Source organism: Somniosus microcephalus, chromosome 29, assembly GCF_052327205.1.
Source record: "Somniosus microcephalus isolate GS21.2 chromosome 29, FLI_Smic_1.0, whole genome shotgun sequence".
In the NCBI taxonomy this organism is placed as follows: Eukaryota; Metazoa; Chordata; class Chondrichthyes; order Squaliformes; family Somniosidae; genus Somniosus; species Somniosus microcephalus.
The window spans coordinates 4,817,393-4,834,636 of NC_141015.1; the positions used below are offsets into that span (position 1 = coordinate 4,817,393).

The 17,244-nt window shown below is 45.0% G+C and overlaps 2 protein-coding genes across 2 annotated transcripts; both read right to left on the bottom strand.

The window, feature by feature from the left end:
• Nucleotides 1–3,179: 3,179 nt before the first annotated feature.
• On the bottom strand, nucleotides 3,180–3,669 carry LOC147098341 (histone H2A type 2-C-like). The gene has a single exon (XM_085970003.1). It carries the CDS (start codon nucleotides 3,667–3,669, stop codon nucleotides 3,232–3,234), a length of 438 nt encoding a protein of 145 aa, XP_085826129.1. The 3' UTR covers nucleotides 3,180–3,231.
• A 12,008-nt stretch (nucleotides 3,670–15,677) lies between these two features.
• Nucleotides 15,678–16,129, bottom strand: LOC147098342 (histone H2A-like). The gene has a single exon (XM_085970004.1). It carries the CDS (start codon nucleotides 16,116–16,118, stop codon nucleotides 15,729–15,731), a length of 390 nt encoding a protein of 129 aa, XP_085826130.1. The 5' UTR covers nucleotides 16,119–16,129; the 3' UTR covers nucleotides 15,678–15,728.
• Nucleotides 16,130–17,244: the final 1,115 nt, after the last annotated feature.

Consider the following 17,244-nt stretch of genomic DNA (forward strand, 5'->3'; position numbering starts at 1 on the left):
TCTACCCAATATGACAGATATTTTTCCTTTTGCTTAGCGACGATTGTGTTGGGTCGAATTATTTGTGTTACGCTGTCACTCTGTCTCCTCCCCTCACCGCCTCACTCATTCTGCGCTTTCTCAGTCAGGTCGGAGTCGGCTGTATATAAGAGCAGCCAGAAGCAGTTCGTTTTTCATTCAGCAGAAGTTTGACTGAAGAATCATCATGACTGGACGAGGTAAAGGAGGCAAAGGACTGGGCAAAGGTGGAGCCAAGCGCCACCATAAAGTGCTCCGTGACAACATCCAGGGCATCACCAAACCAGCCATCCGCCGCCTGGCTCGCCGTGGCGGTGTCAAGCGGATCTCGGGTCTGATCTACGAGGAGACCCGCGGGGTGCTGAAGGTTTTCCTGGAGAATGTGATCATGGATGCGGTCACCTACACTGAGCACGCCAAGCGCAAGACAGTCACTGACATGGATGTGGTGTACGCTCTGAAATGGCAGGGCCGCACTCTCTATGGATTCGGCGGCTGAACAACTCGACGCTTCCAACCAAACACAACACAAAAGCTCTTTTAATAGCCGCCCACCACCTCACAGAGAGAGCAGTGACCTGGGAACGGGAGCTGGGGTAGATTGTTCTCAAAATAGATTGTGCTCAGAAATATTATTAACAGATATGTGATGTGTTCTGTAATCTTTGAATTTCGGTTGCACCAGGTTTATGGAGAGAGTTATTTCCTCAGACGGAACATTCCCACTCGGTGTAAAGCCACATCGCGTCTACACATTTGTTCATTGTGCAGTTATACTGTAATGATTCTAATTTGAATAATTAGCCGGCTGGTCGGGCACAAGCCGTTGAATGGGTTACTGAAAAGAGTCCAACTTGTGAATTATTTGCAGCCAGACGGTGGTGTCCGGCACTGATACTGACAGGGTTTGTGAAATTGTGAAATTTCAGTTCAAACATTCGGGGACCTGAAATTACCGCAGTTTGAGCCGCTCTAACCCGACCTTATTTTTGATTGGGGATCCGCTTCACAAACCCATTTCTTAACCAATCACAGAGCCACAGATTAGAAAGTAAGCACGTCATTGGTTGAAATTGTCGACCAGCCGAATAGTTTGATTTTTTTTGTTTTAGAAAAAGCCCGCCAATTCCAGTGCCGGAAAGAAGCGAATTAATCTAAAGTCTAATTTCAAGGGAACGATTTTAAAATCTCTGTCGTTTTGTTCTGTTATTCTGCGTTCACCGTCAGTAATTCCTGGCGCTGTTCTACGAACAGGTTTAATTTGTCAGCCTCTTATCTGTAACCGGCGGCAATAAGTCTCCATTCAGCAATCTAAAATGTGCCGGGCATCAGATCGCTCACTGCACAGTTCCCGAATGACAGATTATTGGCCAAGCCCTTCTCACAGGCTCCACGGGGACAGAGAGAAGCGACTGAATTCTGATCCTCTCCCCTGAAAGCGGCGGCTAACGTCACAATGGGACGGGGGAGGGAAATTCTGAATGGGCTGGAGAGGAGAGGTGAGAGGAATCGAGTGGAAGAGCGGGAGATTGGCGCGGGTCCCTTTCCCCGCTCCTGTCAGCATCAACAGCCCAGACTGCGGGCAATGGGAAGGGCCCTAAAGCACCAAGCCCAGCAAGTTACATTTAAAATGATTCTCGCAATGGTCCTTTCAATACGTGCATAATTAAATCTATTTGTTTCAAAACGGTTATTTCCTGCACTAAAGCTGGCCGTCTTTTTGAAATGGGCGATTAATCCCAGCTCAGCCAATCGGGGCCTGGCTTTCCAGCGTTTCATTGATTGGTCAGAGTTGGGTTTAAAACGGCTGGGCGCCGGTCTCCAGCCAATCAGTGCTCGGGGCGGTCACTCACTGAGTATAACAAGGCGGACACACAGCAGACTCCGTATTCACAGTCCCTGTGTTCCAGATTGTGCTGAGATCTGCTCAGAAAATGGCTAGGACCAAGCAGACAGCGCGCAAATCGACCGGAGGGAAAGCTCCTCGCAAACAGCTGGCGACCAAAGCGGCCCGGAAGAGCGCTCCAGCCACGGGCGGAGTGAAGAAACCCCATCGCTACAGACCTGGCACTGTGGCTCTGAGGGAGATCCGCCGCTACCAGAAATCCACCGAGCTGCTGATCCGCAAACTGCCCTTCCAGCGCCTGGTGCGGGAGATCGCTCAGGACTTCAAGACCGACCTGCGCTTCCAGGGCTCGGCCGTCATGGCCCTGCAGGAGGCCAGCGAGGCTTACCTGGTGGGGCTCTTTGAGGACACCAATCTGTGCGCCATCCATGCCAAGCGAGTCACCATCATGCCCAAAGACATCCAGCTGGCCCGCCGCATCCGCGGGGAGCGCGCCTAAACTCACCCTACCCGGCTCCAGACTATAGCACCAAATACAACAACGGCTCTTTTAAGAGCCACCAAATCAGCAAAGAAAATAGCTGCGATCTCTGCCAATCAGATTGGGCTGTGCACACACCGTGCAGGTCGTGTGGTGTTACCTTAACTGGGGATTTATAAACTTGGGCATTGAATATCTGACGGTGCGTTTATGATCTAGGTTGAAATGTGAGTGAGCTGCCCAGTAGACTGAATCAACTCGCCCAGTGTGAGTCGGAAACTATAACGGTCAGTTCTGATAGTAAATTGATCCAACTCGACATACCGGGATAGATCCGAGAGAGAGAACGAGGTGCCTGAAGTCTGAATCTCACCTTTAAAACCAGCTCTGAATGTGGGGACAGGTGGGAACTTTAGTTACTATTTGGAATATTTTAAATTAACCAGAGCTGCAATTCTGGTTCGATTTTGTCTGCCAATTAAAAGGGGAAATGTTTGTATGGTTCCGGATGTATATATTTCGCCCTATGGAATTATTGTCCCAATGAGGAGCGATAAGCCCAACAACCGCGCTCTCACTTTATACTCGGTTCTAAACATCCGTTCATATTCGGCTCTCCCTGCAACGTGTTCATTGAGTGCCGGTCTCAGGTTAGGGTTCCGTGTTTTGTTTTTCTCTGAAGAGAGACCTTCTCTATATTGAATCACTGATCTGAATATTCGCTAACAGCAAGCCCGCTGCAGTGTTTGTGGATCTAGATTTCTATATGTTCGACAGAGTGTCCTGTTTATAACTGAAAATGGCTAAATAGTAAGCAACCCTTTCCCAGATAAAGTGGGTGGCTCTGAAAAGAGCCTTTGGGTTATTAGATTGAATCTTGTTCGCTTTACTTGCTCTTGGAGCTGGCAGTGCTGGTTTTCTTGGGCAGCAGCACCGCCTGGATATTAGGCAGCACCCCGCCCTGAGCGATGGTCACCTTTCCCAGCAACTTGTTGAGCTCCTCGTCGTTGCGGATGGCCAGCTGCAGGTGTCTGGGGATGATGCGGGTCTTCTTGTTGTCGCGGGCCGCGTTGCCGGCCAGCTCCAGGATTTCAGCGGTCAGATACTCGAGCACAGCAGCCATGTACACCGGGGCTCCGGCACCCACACGCTGAGCGTAGTTGCCCTTTCGCAGGTGCCTGTGAACACGGCCCACAGGGAACTGCAGTCCGGCCCGGGATGAGCGAGACTTGGCCTTGGCCCGAGCTTTACCGCCGGTTTTTCCTCTTCCAGACATTTCCACAATCAACACGGTCAGAGAAAGAATGAGAAACTCCTCCCACATCTGCCCTTCTTATACCGTCTGGAGGAATGCAGGCAGCGAACTTGTGATTGGTTGCTCTGTGGTGGATTTCATTGGTGCTTTCCAGGGACCAATGAGTCTATGTACCCCCCCCCCCCAAGAAACGAGAACGGAAATAACTGTTCTCAACAGTCAGACCGCCAACGATTTTTTAATTTCAAGAAGCTCGCCAATATTTTTCTAAACGAGCAAAGTAAGTTAATAAATTCACTATTAGCCGAAGAGTTCCGAACAATTCCTTTTGTCTCATTCCATCTCTTCCGTGCAAATTCCAGGCTGTTATAATCAGGATAAATTTCTGGTTCAGTTTAAAACTCGAACGGGCCGGAATCAATTGATTCTGTAACGGGACACATTCCAGCTCAATCGTTGTAAAAGTGAGGTTTCACAGATTATCGATCGATCCTTTGCACAGGCGCTGCTTCCAGTGAGTGCTGCTGTGAAAAGAGAAGAGGGACAGAACGTTCAATCTGCTCCCCGTCAGGTCTGTAAGAAACCCTATTCTGAGTTGTTACACTGCAGGAATTCTCGGGTTAATAAAATGATTGACCCGCTACTGGCATTAAAAAAAATTCAAAATGTTTTTACAGAGATTGAGGTGACTGGAATCAGTCTCATCCGGAAAACAAGCTTTTAATTCATCTGCAGGCACTTCAAGTGAGCGGGTCTGAGAGCAAAGGGAAAGAGTGATCAGGGGCCGTGTTTGCAGTTTACTGGGCGGGAAATGCAACAGCGACACAAAGGTCGATCCGGCCAGTGAAACTGCTTATCTGAAAATTCTGAATTAAATCTAAACCTGGCACTTCAAACGTTCTCAAACACACTTGTTAAGGAAATAATTACACTAAATTGAGTCTGAAGGGAGATGCGTTTGTGTAGCTCTTTCAGAGAGATTGTGGGTGACTCTTAAAAGAGCCGTTGTGTTTTGGTTTTGTTATTTCAGGACAGCGTGGAGTTTTACTTGGAGCTGGTGTATTTGGTCACCGCCTTTGTCCCTTCCGACACTGCGTGCTTGGCCAGCTCCCCGGGCAGCAGCAGGCGCACGGCGGTCTGGATCTCCCGGGAGCTGATGGTGTGCCGCTTGTTGTAATGGGCCAGGCGGGAAGCCTCACCCGCGATGCGCTCGAAAATATCATTCACAAACGAGTTCATTACACCCATTTGCCTTGGAAGAGATGCCGGTGTCGGGGTGAACCTGCTTCATCACTTTCTAGATTTAGATGGAGTAATTCTCCTTCCTCGACTTTCTGCGCTTCTTGCCGCCCTTCGCTGCCGGTTTAGTGACGGTTTTCTTGGCCACTTTTTTTTCATCAACCATTCTCAAACTCGATTTCAGACACAAAATGACGCAATCCCGCTCCGCGCTCTGAATATAAAGACAACCCCACAGCCCTATGCTAATGAGGGATGGGTGAAGGCAATGATTATGATTGGCTGGTTAGGAATGATGTCAATTCCATTGTTCTGCATCTCTCTGATTGGCTTCTTTAATTATCCAATCAGATTGCGTGTTTGCCACCAGCACGCCCACTGCAGTCAGAAAGGTCATCCCAAGATCAGAGGGAGACCATTATGCAATGCCCCAAGCACAGCTTTTCAGACGGGACAGCAATTTAGATGTACTTCCTCCAAACTGTGCACTATATACACGCCTTGCAGTGTGGTCCCCGCCACATTAGTTCAGTATCTGCCAGTCTCCAGTACTGTGTGTGTGTGGGGGGAATAGTTCTGTATCACTCAGTCTCTGGTGATTTATGTAATTGTGGGAATCATTCGCAACCTCAGTCCCTGTTACAGTATGTGAGTGTGGGATCCATTCATTTCCTGTTCGGCACTGATACCATGTGTCAGTGCTGGCTTCCATCTGCATCCGTCAGACTCTGATACCGTGTGTCAGTGTTGCGATTCATTCGGAATCTGTCATTCTCTGGTAATGTACGTGTGTGTGATATTAATTCTGTATCTGTCTGTCATTGGGATGTGAGTGTCTAAGATTCATTCTGCATCTGTCAGTCACTGGGATGGTGTGCGAGTCGGAGATTCATTCTGTATCTGTCAGTCTCTGGTACTGTATTCTAGTGTCACATTAGTTCTGAATCAGTGTATCTCTCATACTGTCTTTCAGAGAAGAATTTTGCATGAATCTGCTACGCACTTGGTTTATGAAAGTGTGATTCTTACTGCATCTACCAGTCTCTGGTACTTGATGTTAGTTTGATATTCATTCAATTTCTGCTAGTATCTGGTACTGTATGTGAGTGTGGGACTGCATCTATCTGTAAATTAATTGTACTCATTCAGTATCTGCCAGGCCCTCTGATTCTCTGTTTTACTGTAAGATTCATTCTCTGTCTGTCAGCCTCTGTTCTGTATGTGTGTGTTAGAGTAATTATATATCTGTCAATCTCTGGTATTGTATGAGAGAGTGAGATTCATTCTGCACCAATCAGTCTTCAATATGGTGTTAAGTTTGTCTCTATCAATTGCAGGTACTTTGTATGAGTTTGTATTAATCCTGGGGCTGTCACCGTCTCATAATCTGTGTCAGTGTGAGATTCTTTATCTTTCTCTGCCAATCTGTGATACTGTATGTGAGTTTGAGATTTATATTATATCAGACAGTCCCTGGTATGGCATGTGAGTTTAGGATTTATTCTCTAACTGTCAGTCTCTGATACTGTATGTGAGAGTTAGATTAATGTTGTCTCTGTCACTATCTGGTACTGTATCAGAGTGTGAGATTTATTCTGTGTATCTGTCAGTCACTGATACTGTATGTGAGAGATTAATTCTGTCTCTGTCACTATCAGATACTGTCAGTGAGTGTGAGATTAATTCTGTGTATATGTCAATCTCTGACACCGTATGTGAGTGTGAGATTTATTCTGTACCTGTCAGTTTTTGATAATCTGTGTCAGTATGGATTGTTTCTGTATTAATCAGTCTCTGATACTCTATATAACAGGGAGGTTCATTCTGTATCTGTCAGTCTCTGGTATTATGTTTGAAAGTGAGATTCACTATTTAGCAATCAGTATTTAATACTCTGCATCAGAGTGGGATTCATTTTTTTCTCTATTTTCTGGTACTGTATATGAGTGTGGGATTCATTCTGTACCTGTCTGTCTCTGATTCTCTGAGATAGTGTGAGATTCATTCTTTCATTGTCAGTCTATGATTCTGTATGTGAGAATTAGATTTAATCAGTATCTGTCAGTCTCTGGTGTTGTATGAAAGTGTGGGATTCATTCTTTATATATCTATCTCTGATACTGTGTGTGACAGTTAAACTATTTCGGTATCTGTCCGTCTCTGGTACTGTGTGTGAATGTGGGAGTCATTATGTATGTGTCAATCTCTGAAACTGATTGTAAGACTGAGATTTGACTCAGAGACTAGGGTCCTGAATTTAAATAAAGGAAACTACGATGGTCTGAGGCACGAGTTGGGTAGGATTGATTGGGGAATGTCACTCCAAGGGTTAACGGTGGATAGGCAATGGCAAACATTCAAAGACCGCATGGATGAACTACAGAGTTTGTTCATCCCCGCTTGGCATAATAATAAAACAAAAACGGTGACTCAACCGTGGCTAACGAGGGAAATTAGGGAAAGCATAAGATCCAAGGAGAGGACATATAAATTGGCCAGAAAAAGCAGTAAACCAGAGGATTGGGCACAGTTTAGGATTCAACAAAGGAGGATAAAGGGATTAATTAAGAAAGGGAAAACAGAATATGAGAATAAGCTTGCAGGGAACATAAAAACTGACTGTAAAAGCTTTTATAGATATGTGAAGAGAAAAAGATTGGTGAAGTCAAGCGTAGGTCCCTTGCAGTCAGAATCAGGAGAATTTATAATGGGGAACAAAGAAATGGCAGATCAATTAAATACATATTTTGGTTCTGTCTTCACAAAGGAGGACACAAATAACCTTCCAGAGATGTCGGGGAACATAGGATCTGATGGAAGGGAGGACCTGAAAGAAATCAGTATTTGTAGGGAAATGGTGTTAGGGAAATTGATGGGATTGAAGGCCGATAAATCCCCAGGGCCTGATAATCTACATCCTAGGGTACTTAAGGAAGGGGCCCTAGAAATAGTAGATGCATTGTTGATTATCTTCCAACATTCGATGGAATCTGGAACAGTACCCATGAATTGGAGGGTAGCTAATGTTACACCGCTATTCAAAAAAGGTGGTAGAGAGAAAATGGGGAATTACAGACCAGTAAGCCTGACATCGGTATTGGGGAAAATGCTAGAGTCCATTATAAAGGATGTAATAGCAGAGCACTTGGAAAACAGTGACAGGATCGGACAAAGTCAACATGGATTTACAAAAGGTAAATCGTGCTTGACTAATCTACTGGAATTTTTTGAGGATGTAACTAGTAAAATAGGTAAGGGAGAACCAGTGGATGTGGTGTATTTGGACTTTCAAAAGGCTTTCGATAAGGTCCCACATAAGAGATTATCATGTAAAATTAAGGCACATGGGATTGGGGGCAAGGTATTGACTTGGATAGCGAACTGGTTGGCAGATAGAAAGCAAAGAGCTGGAATAAACGAGTGGCAGGCAGTGACTAGTGGGGTAATGCAGGGATCGGTCCTTGGACCCCAGCTATTCACAATATATATTAATGATCTAGACAAGGGAACTAGATGTAATATCTCCAAATTTGCAGATGACACAAAGCTGGGTGGGCGTGTGTGCTGTGAGGAGGATGCCAAGATAATACAGGATGATTTGTACAGGTTGGGTGATTGGACAGAAGCATGGCAGATGCAATATAATGTGGATAAATGTGAGGTTATCCACTTTGGTGGCAAAAACAGGAAGGCAGATTATTACCTGAATGGCAATAGATTGGGAGAAGCGGAAGTGCAACGAGACCTGGGTGTCCTTGTGCACCAGTCGCTGAAGGTAAGCATGCAGCGGCAGCAGGCGGTTAAGAAGGCAAATGGTATGTTTGCCTTCATAGCGAGAGGGATTGAGTACAGGAACAAGGATGTCTTGCTGCAGTTGTACAGGGCTTGGTGAGACCACATCTTGAGTATTGTGTGCAGTTTTGGTCACCTTATCTGAGGTAGGATGTTCTTGCCATGGAAGGAGTTCAGCAAAGATTCACCAGGCTAATACCTGGGATGGCAGGAATGACATATGAGGAGAGATTGGGTCGATTGGGCTTCTATTCGCTGGAGTTTAGAAGAATCAGAGGGGATCTCATTGAAACTTATAAAATTCTGACAGGACTGGACAGACGAGATGCAGGGTGGATGTTCCTGATGATCGGGGAGTTCAGAACCAGGGGTCACAGTCTAAGGATAAGGGGTAGGCCTTTTAGGACAGAAATGAGGAGGAATTTCTACACCCAGAGAGTGGTGAACCTGTGGAATTCTCTACCACAGAAGGCAGTAGAGGCCAATACATTAAATATATTCAAGAAGGAGTTGGATATATTTCTTAAGGCAAAAGGGATCAAGGGGTATGGGGAGAAAGCAGGGACCGGGTACTGAACTTGAATGATCAGCCATGATCGCATTGAATGGCGGAGCAGGCTCGATGGGCCGAATGGCCTACTCCTGCTCCTATCTTCTATGTTTCTATTTATATATGCTATATATATCAGTCTCTTGTGGCCTATCTTGGAATTAGATTAATTCTGTGTCTGTCAGTCTCTAGTGCTTTTTGTGAGAGTGAGAATCATTCTGTACCAGTCAGTCTTTAATAATCGGTGTCAGTGTGGAATTCATTGTGTTTCGATCATTTTCTGGTATTGCATGTGTGTGGGACTCATTCTGTGTCTGTCACACTCTGATATTCTGTGTCAGTGTGTGATTCAACCTGAACCTGCCAGTCTCTGGTACGTGAATGTGTGTTTTACTCTGTAACTGTCAGTTTCTTATATGTGAATTTTGTTTTTTACTCCAGCAGTCAGTCTCTGATATGTGAGTGTGGGTTTTATTCTGCATCTTTTAATTTCTGTTCTGAGAGTGGGTTTTGTTCTGTTTCTGTGAGTCTTTGGTTTGTGAATGTGGGTTTTAGTCTGTGTCTGTCTGTCTATCGTATTTGAATGCATTTTTTATTCTCTATCTATCAGCGTCTGAAGTGTGAGTGTGGGTTTTATGCTATAACTGGCTGTTTCTGATTTGTGATTGTGAGTTTTACTCTGCATCAAACAGTCTCTGGTTTGTAAATGTGGGTTCTATTCTATACCCATCGATCTCTGGTATGGTAGTACTGGTTTTATTCAGTTCAAATCCATTTCCGATACATGAGTGTGAGTTTTGCTTTCTCCCTGTCAATTTCTGCTATGGAAGAAAGGGTTCACTCCGAATCTGTAATTTTCTGGTTCGTGAGTGTGGGTTTTCATCTTTAACTGTCAGTCTCTGCTTTGTGAGTGTCTTTTTCACAATCTTCTTTTTCTGCTATGCAAAGGTGTGTTTTATTATGTACCTGTCAGCTTCTGGTATGTGAGTGTGGGTTTATTATGTATCAGTCAGTCACAGGTGTGTGAGTGTGAGATTATTCTGTCTCTATCAGTTTCTGGTATCTGTGTGTGCATTTTTCTTTGTACCTGTCAGTGTCTGGATTGTGGGGACGGGCTTTATTCTGTACTTCTTGATTTCTTGTATGTGCAAGTGGTTTGTATTATGAACTTTTCAGTTTTTGTTGTATGTGTGGATTTGATCAGTGCCTGTTAGTTTCTGGGATGTGAGTATGAGTTTTACTCTGTATCTGTTAGTCTCTGGTATGTGAATGTGGGACTTACTGTGTATCTCTCAGTCTTTGGTGTGTGAGTGAGCGTTTTATTCTGTATCTGTCTCTGGGACGTGAGTTGTGCTCTATAAATTGTTATACTCTATGATGTGTGTGTGGGTTTTACTCATATATATATATATATATATCATAATCGGGGTTGTGTGTGGGGGTTTTACTCTGTATCTGTCATACTCGTGGATGTGTGTGGGGGTTTTATTCTGTATCTGTTAGTCTTTGGTGTGCGCGGGTGGGTTTTACTCTATCTGTCAGATTCTGCTTTACGAGTGCCAGGCTTTAATCTTTACCTGTCAATTTCTGGCATGGAAGCGTGCTCTGACAATCTCTAGTGTGTGAGAGTGGCTTTATTCTGTGACTGTGATGCTTGAGGGGCCATATGGCCTACTCCTGCTTCTAATTTTTATATCTATGGGATGTGAGTGTGGGTTTTTGACTGTAATATTCAGTTTCTGCCACGTGTGTGTGTGTTTCACTCTGTGCAGCTCTGTCTCTGGGATGTGTGTGTGCATTTTTCTTTGTAACAGCCAGAATCTGGTATGTGAATATGTGCTTTATTTTGTACCTGTGGTTTCTGGTATATGTGAGTGTGTTGTAATATGTATCTGTCAGTTTCTGTTCTATGATTGAGGATTTTACTCTATTCCTGACAATCTCTGGGATGTGAGTGTGGATTTTTTTTTTTAAACTGTCAATCTCTGGAATGTGTTGCATTTCACTACCTTCAGTTTCTGTTATGCAAATCTTGGATGTATTCTGCACCTGCATTTTCTGGTATGTGAGTGTGAGTTTCACTCTGTATCTCACAGTCTCTGGTATGTGAGTGTGAGTTTCACTCTGTATCTCACAGTCTCTGGTTTGTGAGTGTGAGTTTCACTCTGTATCTTACAGTCTCTGGCATGTGAGTGTGGGTTTGTCGCTGTACCTGTCAATTTCTGCTGTAAGAGTAAGGATTTTATTCAGTACCTGACAGTTTCTGGGATGGGAGTGTGGAATTTAAACTGCACCTGTAAGTCACTGGTTTGTGAGTAATGGCATTAATCTGTATCTGTTATTCTCTGGTGCCTGAGTTTTGTTTTCCTCTTCATCGTTCAGAGTCTGGAGTGTGAGTGTGGGCTTTACTCTGTACCTGTCAGTCTCTGGGATGTTATTCTGTATCTGTCAGCTTCTGGTGTGCAAGTGTGGATTTCACTCCGTACCTTTCTGTCTCTTGTATGTGAGTGTGGTGTGATCTCTGTAAATGTCAGTTTCTAGTACGTGAGTGGGGTTTTATGCTGTCCCTGTCAGTTCCTGTTATATGATTAAGGGTTTTAATCAGTCACTGACAGTTTCTGGGATGGGATTGTGGAGTTTAGCCTGTATCTGCCAGTCTATGCTTGTGCGTGTTGGTTTCCCCCTGTACCTGTCACTCTCTGGGATGTGAGTGCGAGTTTCACTCTGTATCTGTCAGTCTCTTTTAAATGAGTGTTGATTTTATCTATAGCTTTCAACCTAGTATGTGAGTGTGAGTTTTACACTATAGCTATCGGTCTCTAGGATGTGTGTGTGGATTTTACTCTAACTCAATTCCTAGTATATGAATGTAGTGTTTTGTCTGTACCTGTCAGTTTCTGGTGTGATTGTGGATTTTATTTGTACCTGTCTGTCTCTTTTGCGAGTGTGGGGTTTATTCTGTAACTGTCAGTTCTCCTAATGTTTGTGAGTGTGGGATTGATTATTTACCTGTTAGACTGGTATGTGTGTGTGTTAAAATTCTTATGTAATTGGCAGTCTCTTGTACTCTACTGTACCTGCTCTGTGTGACTGTTGGATTTCATTCCTAATCCGCCTTGTGTAGGCCAGTGCTAGTTTGAGATTATCAGTGACTGTCTCAGGAGGAGGTGTGGTTCAGTCCATTACCACTGATTCTCTAATCTTGTCCGTTAGTTGTTGGGTTTGATAATCCCTGTACAGCCAGCAGCGTGGATTGACACCGTGTCATTGTCTATCCCTTCGTGTGTGTGTAAGGGCGTGAAAATGGATCTGCCTCTCAGTGCGATTTGATTTGTCATTGAAACAACATCTTATTCGACTGCTGCAAATGACAGGGGAATTCATAACGTGAAAGGGGGGATTCCGGTCACTGTGGGACTGACTGTTTCTGTTGCCTGTGATATTAGGACTGAGGCCAGTTCTGTGTCTCTGCGCTCTGTGACCGATAATGTACTTACTGTGAGTGAGGGGGAGCTGCCTGCACTGTTCCTTGTGTTCCGGGTCGATGACAAACCACGTTTGTTCTGACTCATTGAAATATTTTGCTATGAGAATAATAATACGAGAACAATATTAGTTAAAAGATAACGACAGGTTCCGGGAGAATATAAAAATACAGTTATAATTAAGGTGTCTGTTTATAATGAAGTAAATTATCTGAAGCGACGAAACCGCAATACAAACCGTGTCATTGCCTGACCTCACTGCAGTACAGCGGCACTCAGAATCTCCACACCAGGTGTGTAGGACGGTTCTACAGTAAGTTATCAGCATCCAGACACAACCCAAACCCAGCACTGGATCATGAATGGGACCACCCGATTGCACAGTGCAGGGTTTAATCTCCCATTCCAATGGGACTACCTGTACAATACAGAATGGCTTCCTGGAATATAACCACAGGTAGCTGGACTGTACAAGCAATTGCTTTCAGTCTATTGAAACCGAGTTGAGGGCCTATGTAGTTAACAGAATGTCACGGAACCCGGATGCTGATGTATCTGAGAGAGCTGCGATGTATCTCCCGATCACCAGCAGCACTTTTCTGGAGAACTCAACGCATCGAAAGTAATTAACCGATTTTTGAATTGTGTCCTTTCACATTTCTCTCCTGCTGCCTGCAATAGTTGCATTTTGTGAAACTGCCCACATCCTCAATGCCAGGCTGTGCTTCCACTGTTCACTGTCCAACAACAACAGACGCGGTGAGTTTGGAACTGAATCAGGAACATCCAATACTGATTTGGGGAAAGAAAGCAATAATGATTTGAAAAAGCGAAGTGATTTACTTTCTATGTTACCGTACACTGGACAATCACAGCCCGAGAATGGCCTCTCCGTTTCCCCACTCACTCAATGTTCCGGAAATTGTTCCCGCCCCACTCTGCCTCTTTCAAACAGTCCCCGGTTTCCGCTGAACTTGCCCCGTCTCAAAGCCCATCTGCGGACACAGTCCCAAGGCGATGTGCTGCTGTGAGGAGGCTGCTGTTTGCTCCCTTACTCGGGCCCGTGATATCTCCGCTCCCTGATGTGTTCAGCGATCATCAGCCGAGCACAGAGGAAACGGCCCCCGCTGGCAGAGCTGGGGGAGGGGAGCTCGCATGGGCCCTTCCTGTCGCTTTAAACACTGTGCGGGGAGAGGGGGAGGAGCATAAAACTATTAAACTATTTCAGTGCTGAACCGTGACAGCTGGAGGCGGAGCTGAAGCTCAGAGGACGCTGTCTCTGCTCTGTCTGTCACTCTGATCCTGTCTCCTCCCAGCCTCTCTCACACTCTGCCTTTCTCGACCCGAGCCGGGCTGGCTTCATAAATTCATCAGGACGGCGAGTGTTTATCATTTAGTTTATATTCCTGTGAGGAATCGTCATGTCTGGAAGAGGTAAAGGAGGCAAAGGACTGGGAAAAGACGGAGCCAAGCGCCACCGTAAAGTGCTTAGTGACAACATCCAGGGCACAAAACAAAGGCTCTTCTTAGAACCCCCCACCTCATCACAGAGAGAGCAGCGACCTGGGACCGGGAGCGGGGATATATTGGGGTGAGGAATAGCGTCAGAATTATAAGCATTATTATGGGGTTACATGTGAATCTTTAACCCGGACCCCGTATTCTCCCCTCACAGTGAAATGCTCTTTTAGTCTTCCTGGGTGTCCATGCGCTCAGTGTTCTGTTTCCATTCAGCTTTTATATATCAGACAGATGGTGTGACGGGGAACCGGAGCTTTCCACCTCACAATAGGTTAAACCGAGCTTCTATGACAAGAGGCCAACTTGTGAGATTATTCTCCGTCTGAAGTTTGCTTCCTGCACAGATACTGTCGGGGATTGTGAAATTCAAGGGTTTATGTAAAGTCATTGGATGGACTGTAATGTCTCTAGGTCTAACTGTCGGATCCCGCTGTAATCTGAGGCTACAGGATTGGTCGCTTGATTGGAATCCCATTTCCTTAATAGAATAAACTATTGGCCTCAATTGATCAATTTTAAAATTAAGTTTGAAACATTCCACCAAATTCAAAAAAGAAAGACTTTTATTTATAATTATTACATTCACCAGAGACAGACGTTAAATTGGGGCAGTTTCACTAATTTTCTGAGAATTTCCTCATCAGATTGACAGGACGTTAGCCAGAATGAATAAACTGACGAAATCAGTGCATTAAACTGGCGGCTCCTTCACAGAGGCTGTGGGTAGCTCTTAAAGGACCCTTTGTGATTTATATATTTCTGTCAGTAAATTGTGGAGTTTTACTTGGAGCTGGCATTCTTGGCCACCCCGTGCTCGGACAGCACCAGACTCACGGCGGTCTGGATGTGTGGACACAATCCGCACTCTCCAAACTATTAGAGGTTGGTGCCATCTCCTGGCTGAAAGCAAGTGCTGCAACAAGAGACAATGAATCAGCAGAAACCATTTTAAATTCGACAGTGATACCTCAGCACCGTGTTTATGTTCCGCTTAAAACCATTGCCAAGTAGTTTATTGGTCAAGCTGAAAACTCCAAACAACCATTAAAAGCAGATGGACGCGCTCACCCGATTCCAGCGTGAACAGTGTGGTTGATCATTGAGTGTGGGATAGACAATTCCTCTGTCACTCTGGTACTATGTGACAAGGTGAGATTCACTGCTGTATATGGGATAGATACTGTATCTGTCACTTTCTGGTACTGTCTCAGTGTGGGATTGACAGGTGAGTATAGGAAAAGACCTACCACGCACTCACTCACTGGTACTGCTTGTGAGTGAGGGAGTATTCGTTCATACAGGATAGCAATTGTATCTGTTACTCATTTACGGTGTGGCAGCATTTGATTGTCAGATGAGTGGTGGATAGATAACTTAATCGACAAATCTGTGAATTTCAAAGTAGAATGTAAGATTTAACATGTTAATTTAGGTCTGAGATAATTGTGACCCATATAACAGAACAGTAACCAGCCCTTTCAAAGATAATGTGGGTGGCTCTGAAAAGAGCCTTTGGGTTATTAGATTGAATCTTGTCCGGTTTACTTGCTCTTGGAGCTGGCAGTGCTGGTTTTCTTGGGCAGCAGCACCGCCTGGATATTAGGCAGCACCCCGCCCTGAGCGATGGTCACCCCTCCCAGCAGCCTGTTGAGCTCCTCGTCGTTCCGGACGGCCAACTGCAGGTGTCTGGGGATGATGCGGGTCTTCTTGTTGTCGCGGGCGGCGTTGCCGGCCAGCTCCAGGATTTCAGCGGTCAGATACTCGAGCACAGCAGCCATGTAGACCGGGGCTCCGGCACCCACACGCTGAGCATAGTTGCCCTTTCGCAGGTGCCTATGAACACGGCCCACAGGGAACTGCAGTCCGGCCCGGGATGAGCGAGACTTGGCCTTGGCCCGAGCTTTACCGCCGGTTTTTCCTCTTCCAGACATTTGCAAAATTAACACGGTCAAAGAAAAAGTGAGAAACTCCTCCCACATCTGCCCTTCTTATACCTTCTGGAGGAATGCAGACAGCGTACTTGTGATTGGTCGCTCTGTGGTGAATTTCATTGGTGTTTTCCGGTGACCAATCACAGTCTGTTTTTCCCACCAATGAAAAGAGGGCGGAAATAACTGCTTCAACAGTCAGACCTCCAACGATTTTTTAAATTTCAAAAACCCCGCCAATAATTTTTAAATTGAGGATTATGTTAATAAATCCACCTTTAGCCAAAGATTTCCAAGCACGTTTTATTCCCTGTTGTATTATTCCATATTTCCCTTGCACATTCCAGGCTGTGACAATCAGGATTATTTGCGTGTTCAATTTCAGAATGTAACGGGCGGGAATCAATGCCCATTGATTCTGTAAGCGGACACATTCCAGCTTAATCTTTGTAACAGTGAGGTTTCAATAATTATCGATCGATCCTTTGCACAGGCGGGAGTGAAAACAGAACCGGGAGCCCTGTGAAAAGAGAAGAGGGACAGTGTTCAAACTGCCCCCGTTCCGGTCTCTGTCAGAACTCCCATTCTGGGCTGTTACATTGCAACAAGTCTCGGGTTAATAAACCCCCAACATTTATTTTCAAAACTTGAAAACGCCTTGAGAGAACGATGTGACTGGAAACTGAGTCTTACCCCTAGAACAAGCTCTTAATTCTTCGGCAGGCGTTGTAAATGAACGGGTCAGAGAACAAAGGGAAATAACGACCAGGGATCGTGTTTGCAGTTTACTGGTACTGGTCGAGAAATTCAAGTGACACTAATGTCGAACAAGACATTAAAACTGATGAAGGGTCCCAGACCTGAAACGTTAACTTTTTCTCACCACGAATGCTGCCTGACCTGCTGAGTCTTTCCAGCATCTTGTTATTTCAGATTTCCAGCATCTGCAGTATTTTGCTAGATGACATTAAAACTGCTAATTTGAGAATTCAAATCTAAATCTACTGCTAAGAACTTAAGGTTCTCAAACCTGTTCAGGAAAAAATTACAGTAAATTGTGTCTAAATGGAGATGCGATTGTGTCGCTCTTTAAGAGATTGTGGGTGGCTCTTAAAAGAGCCGTTGTGCT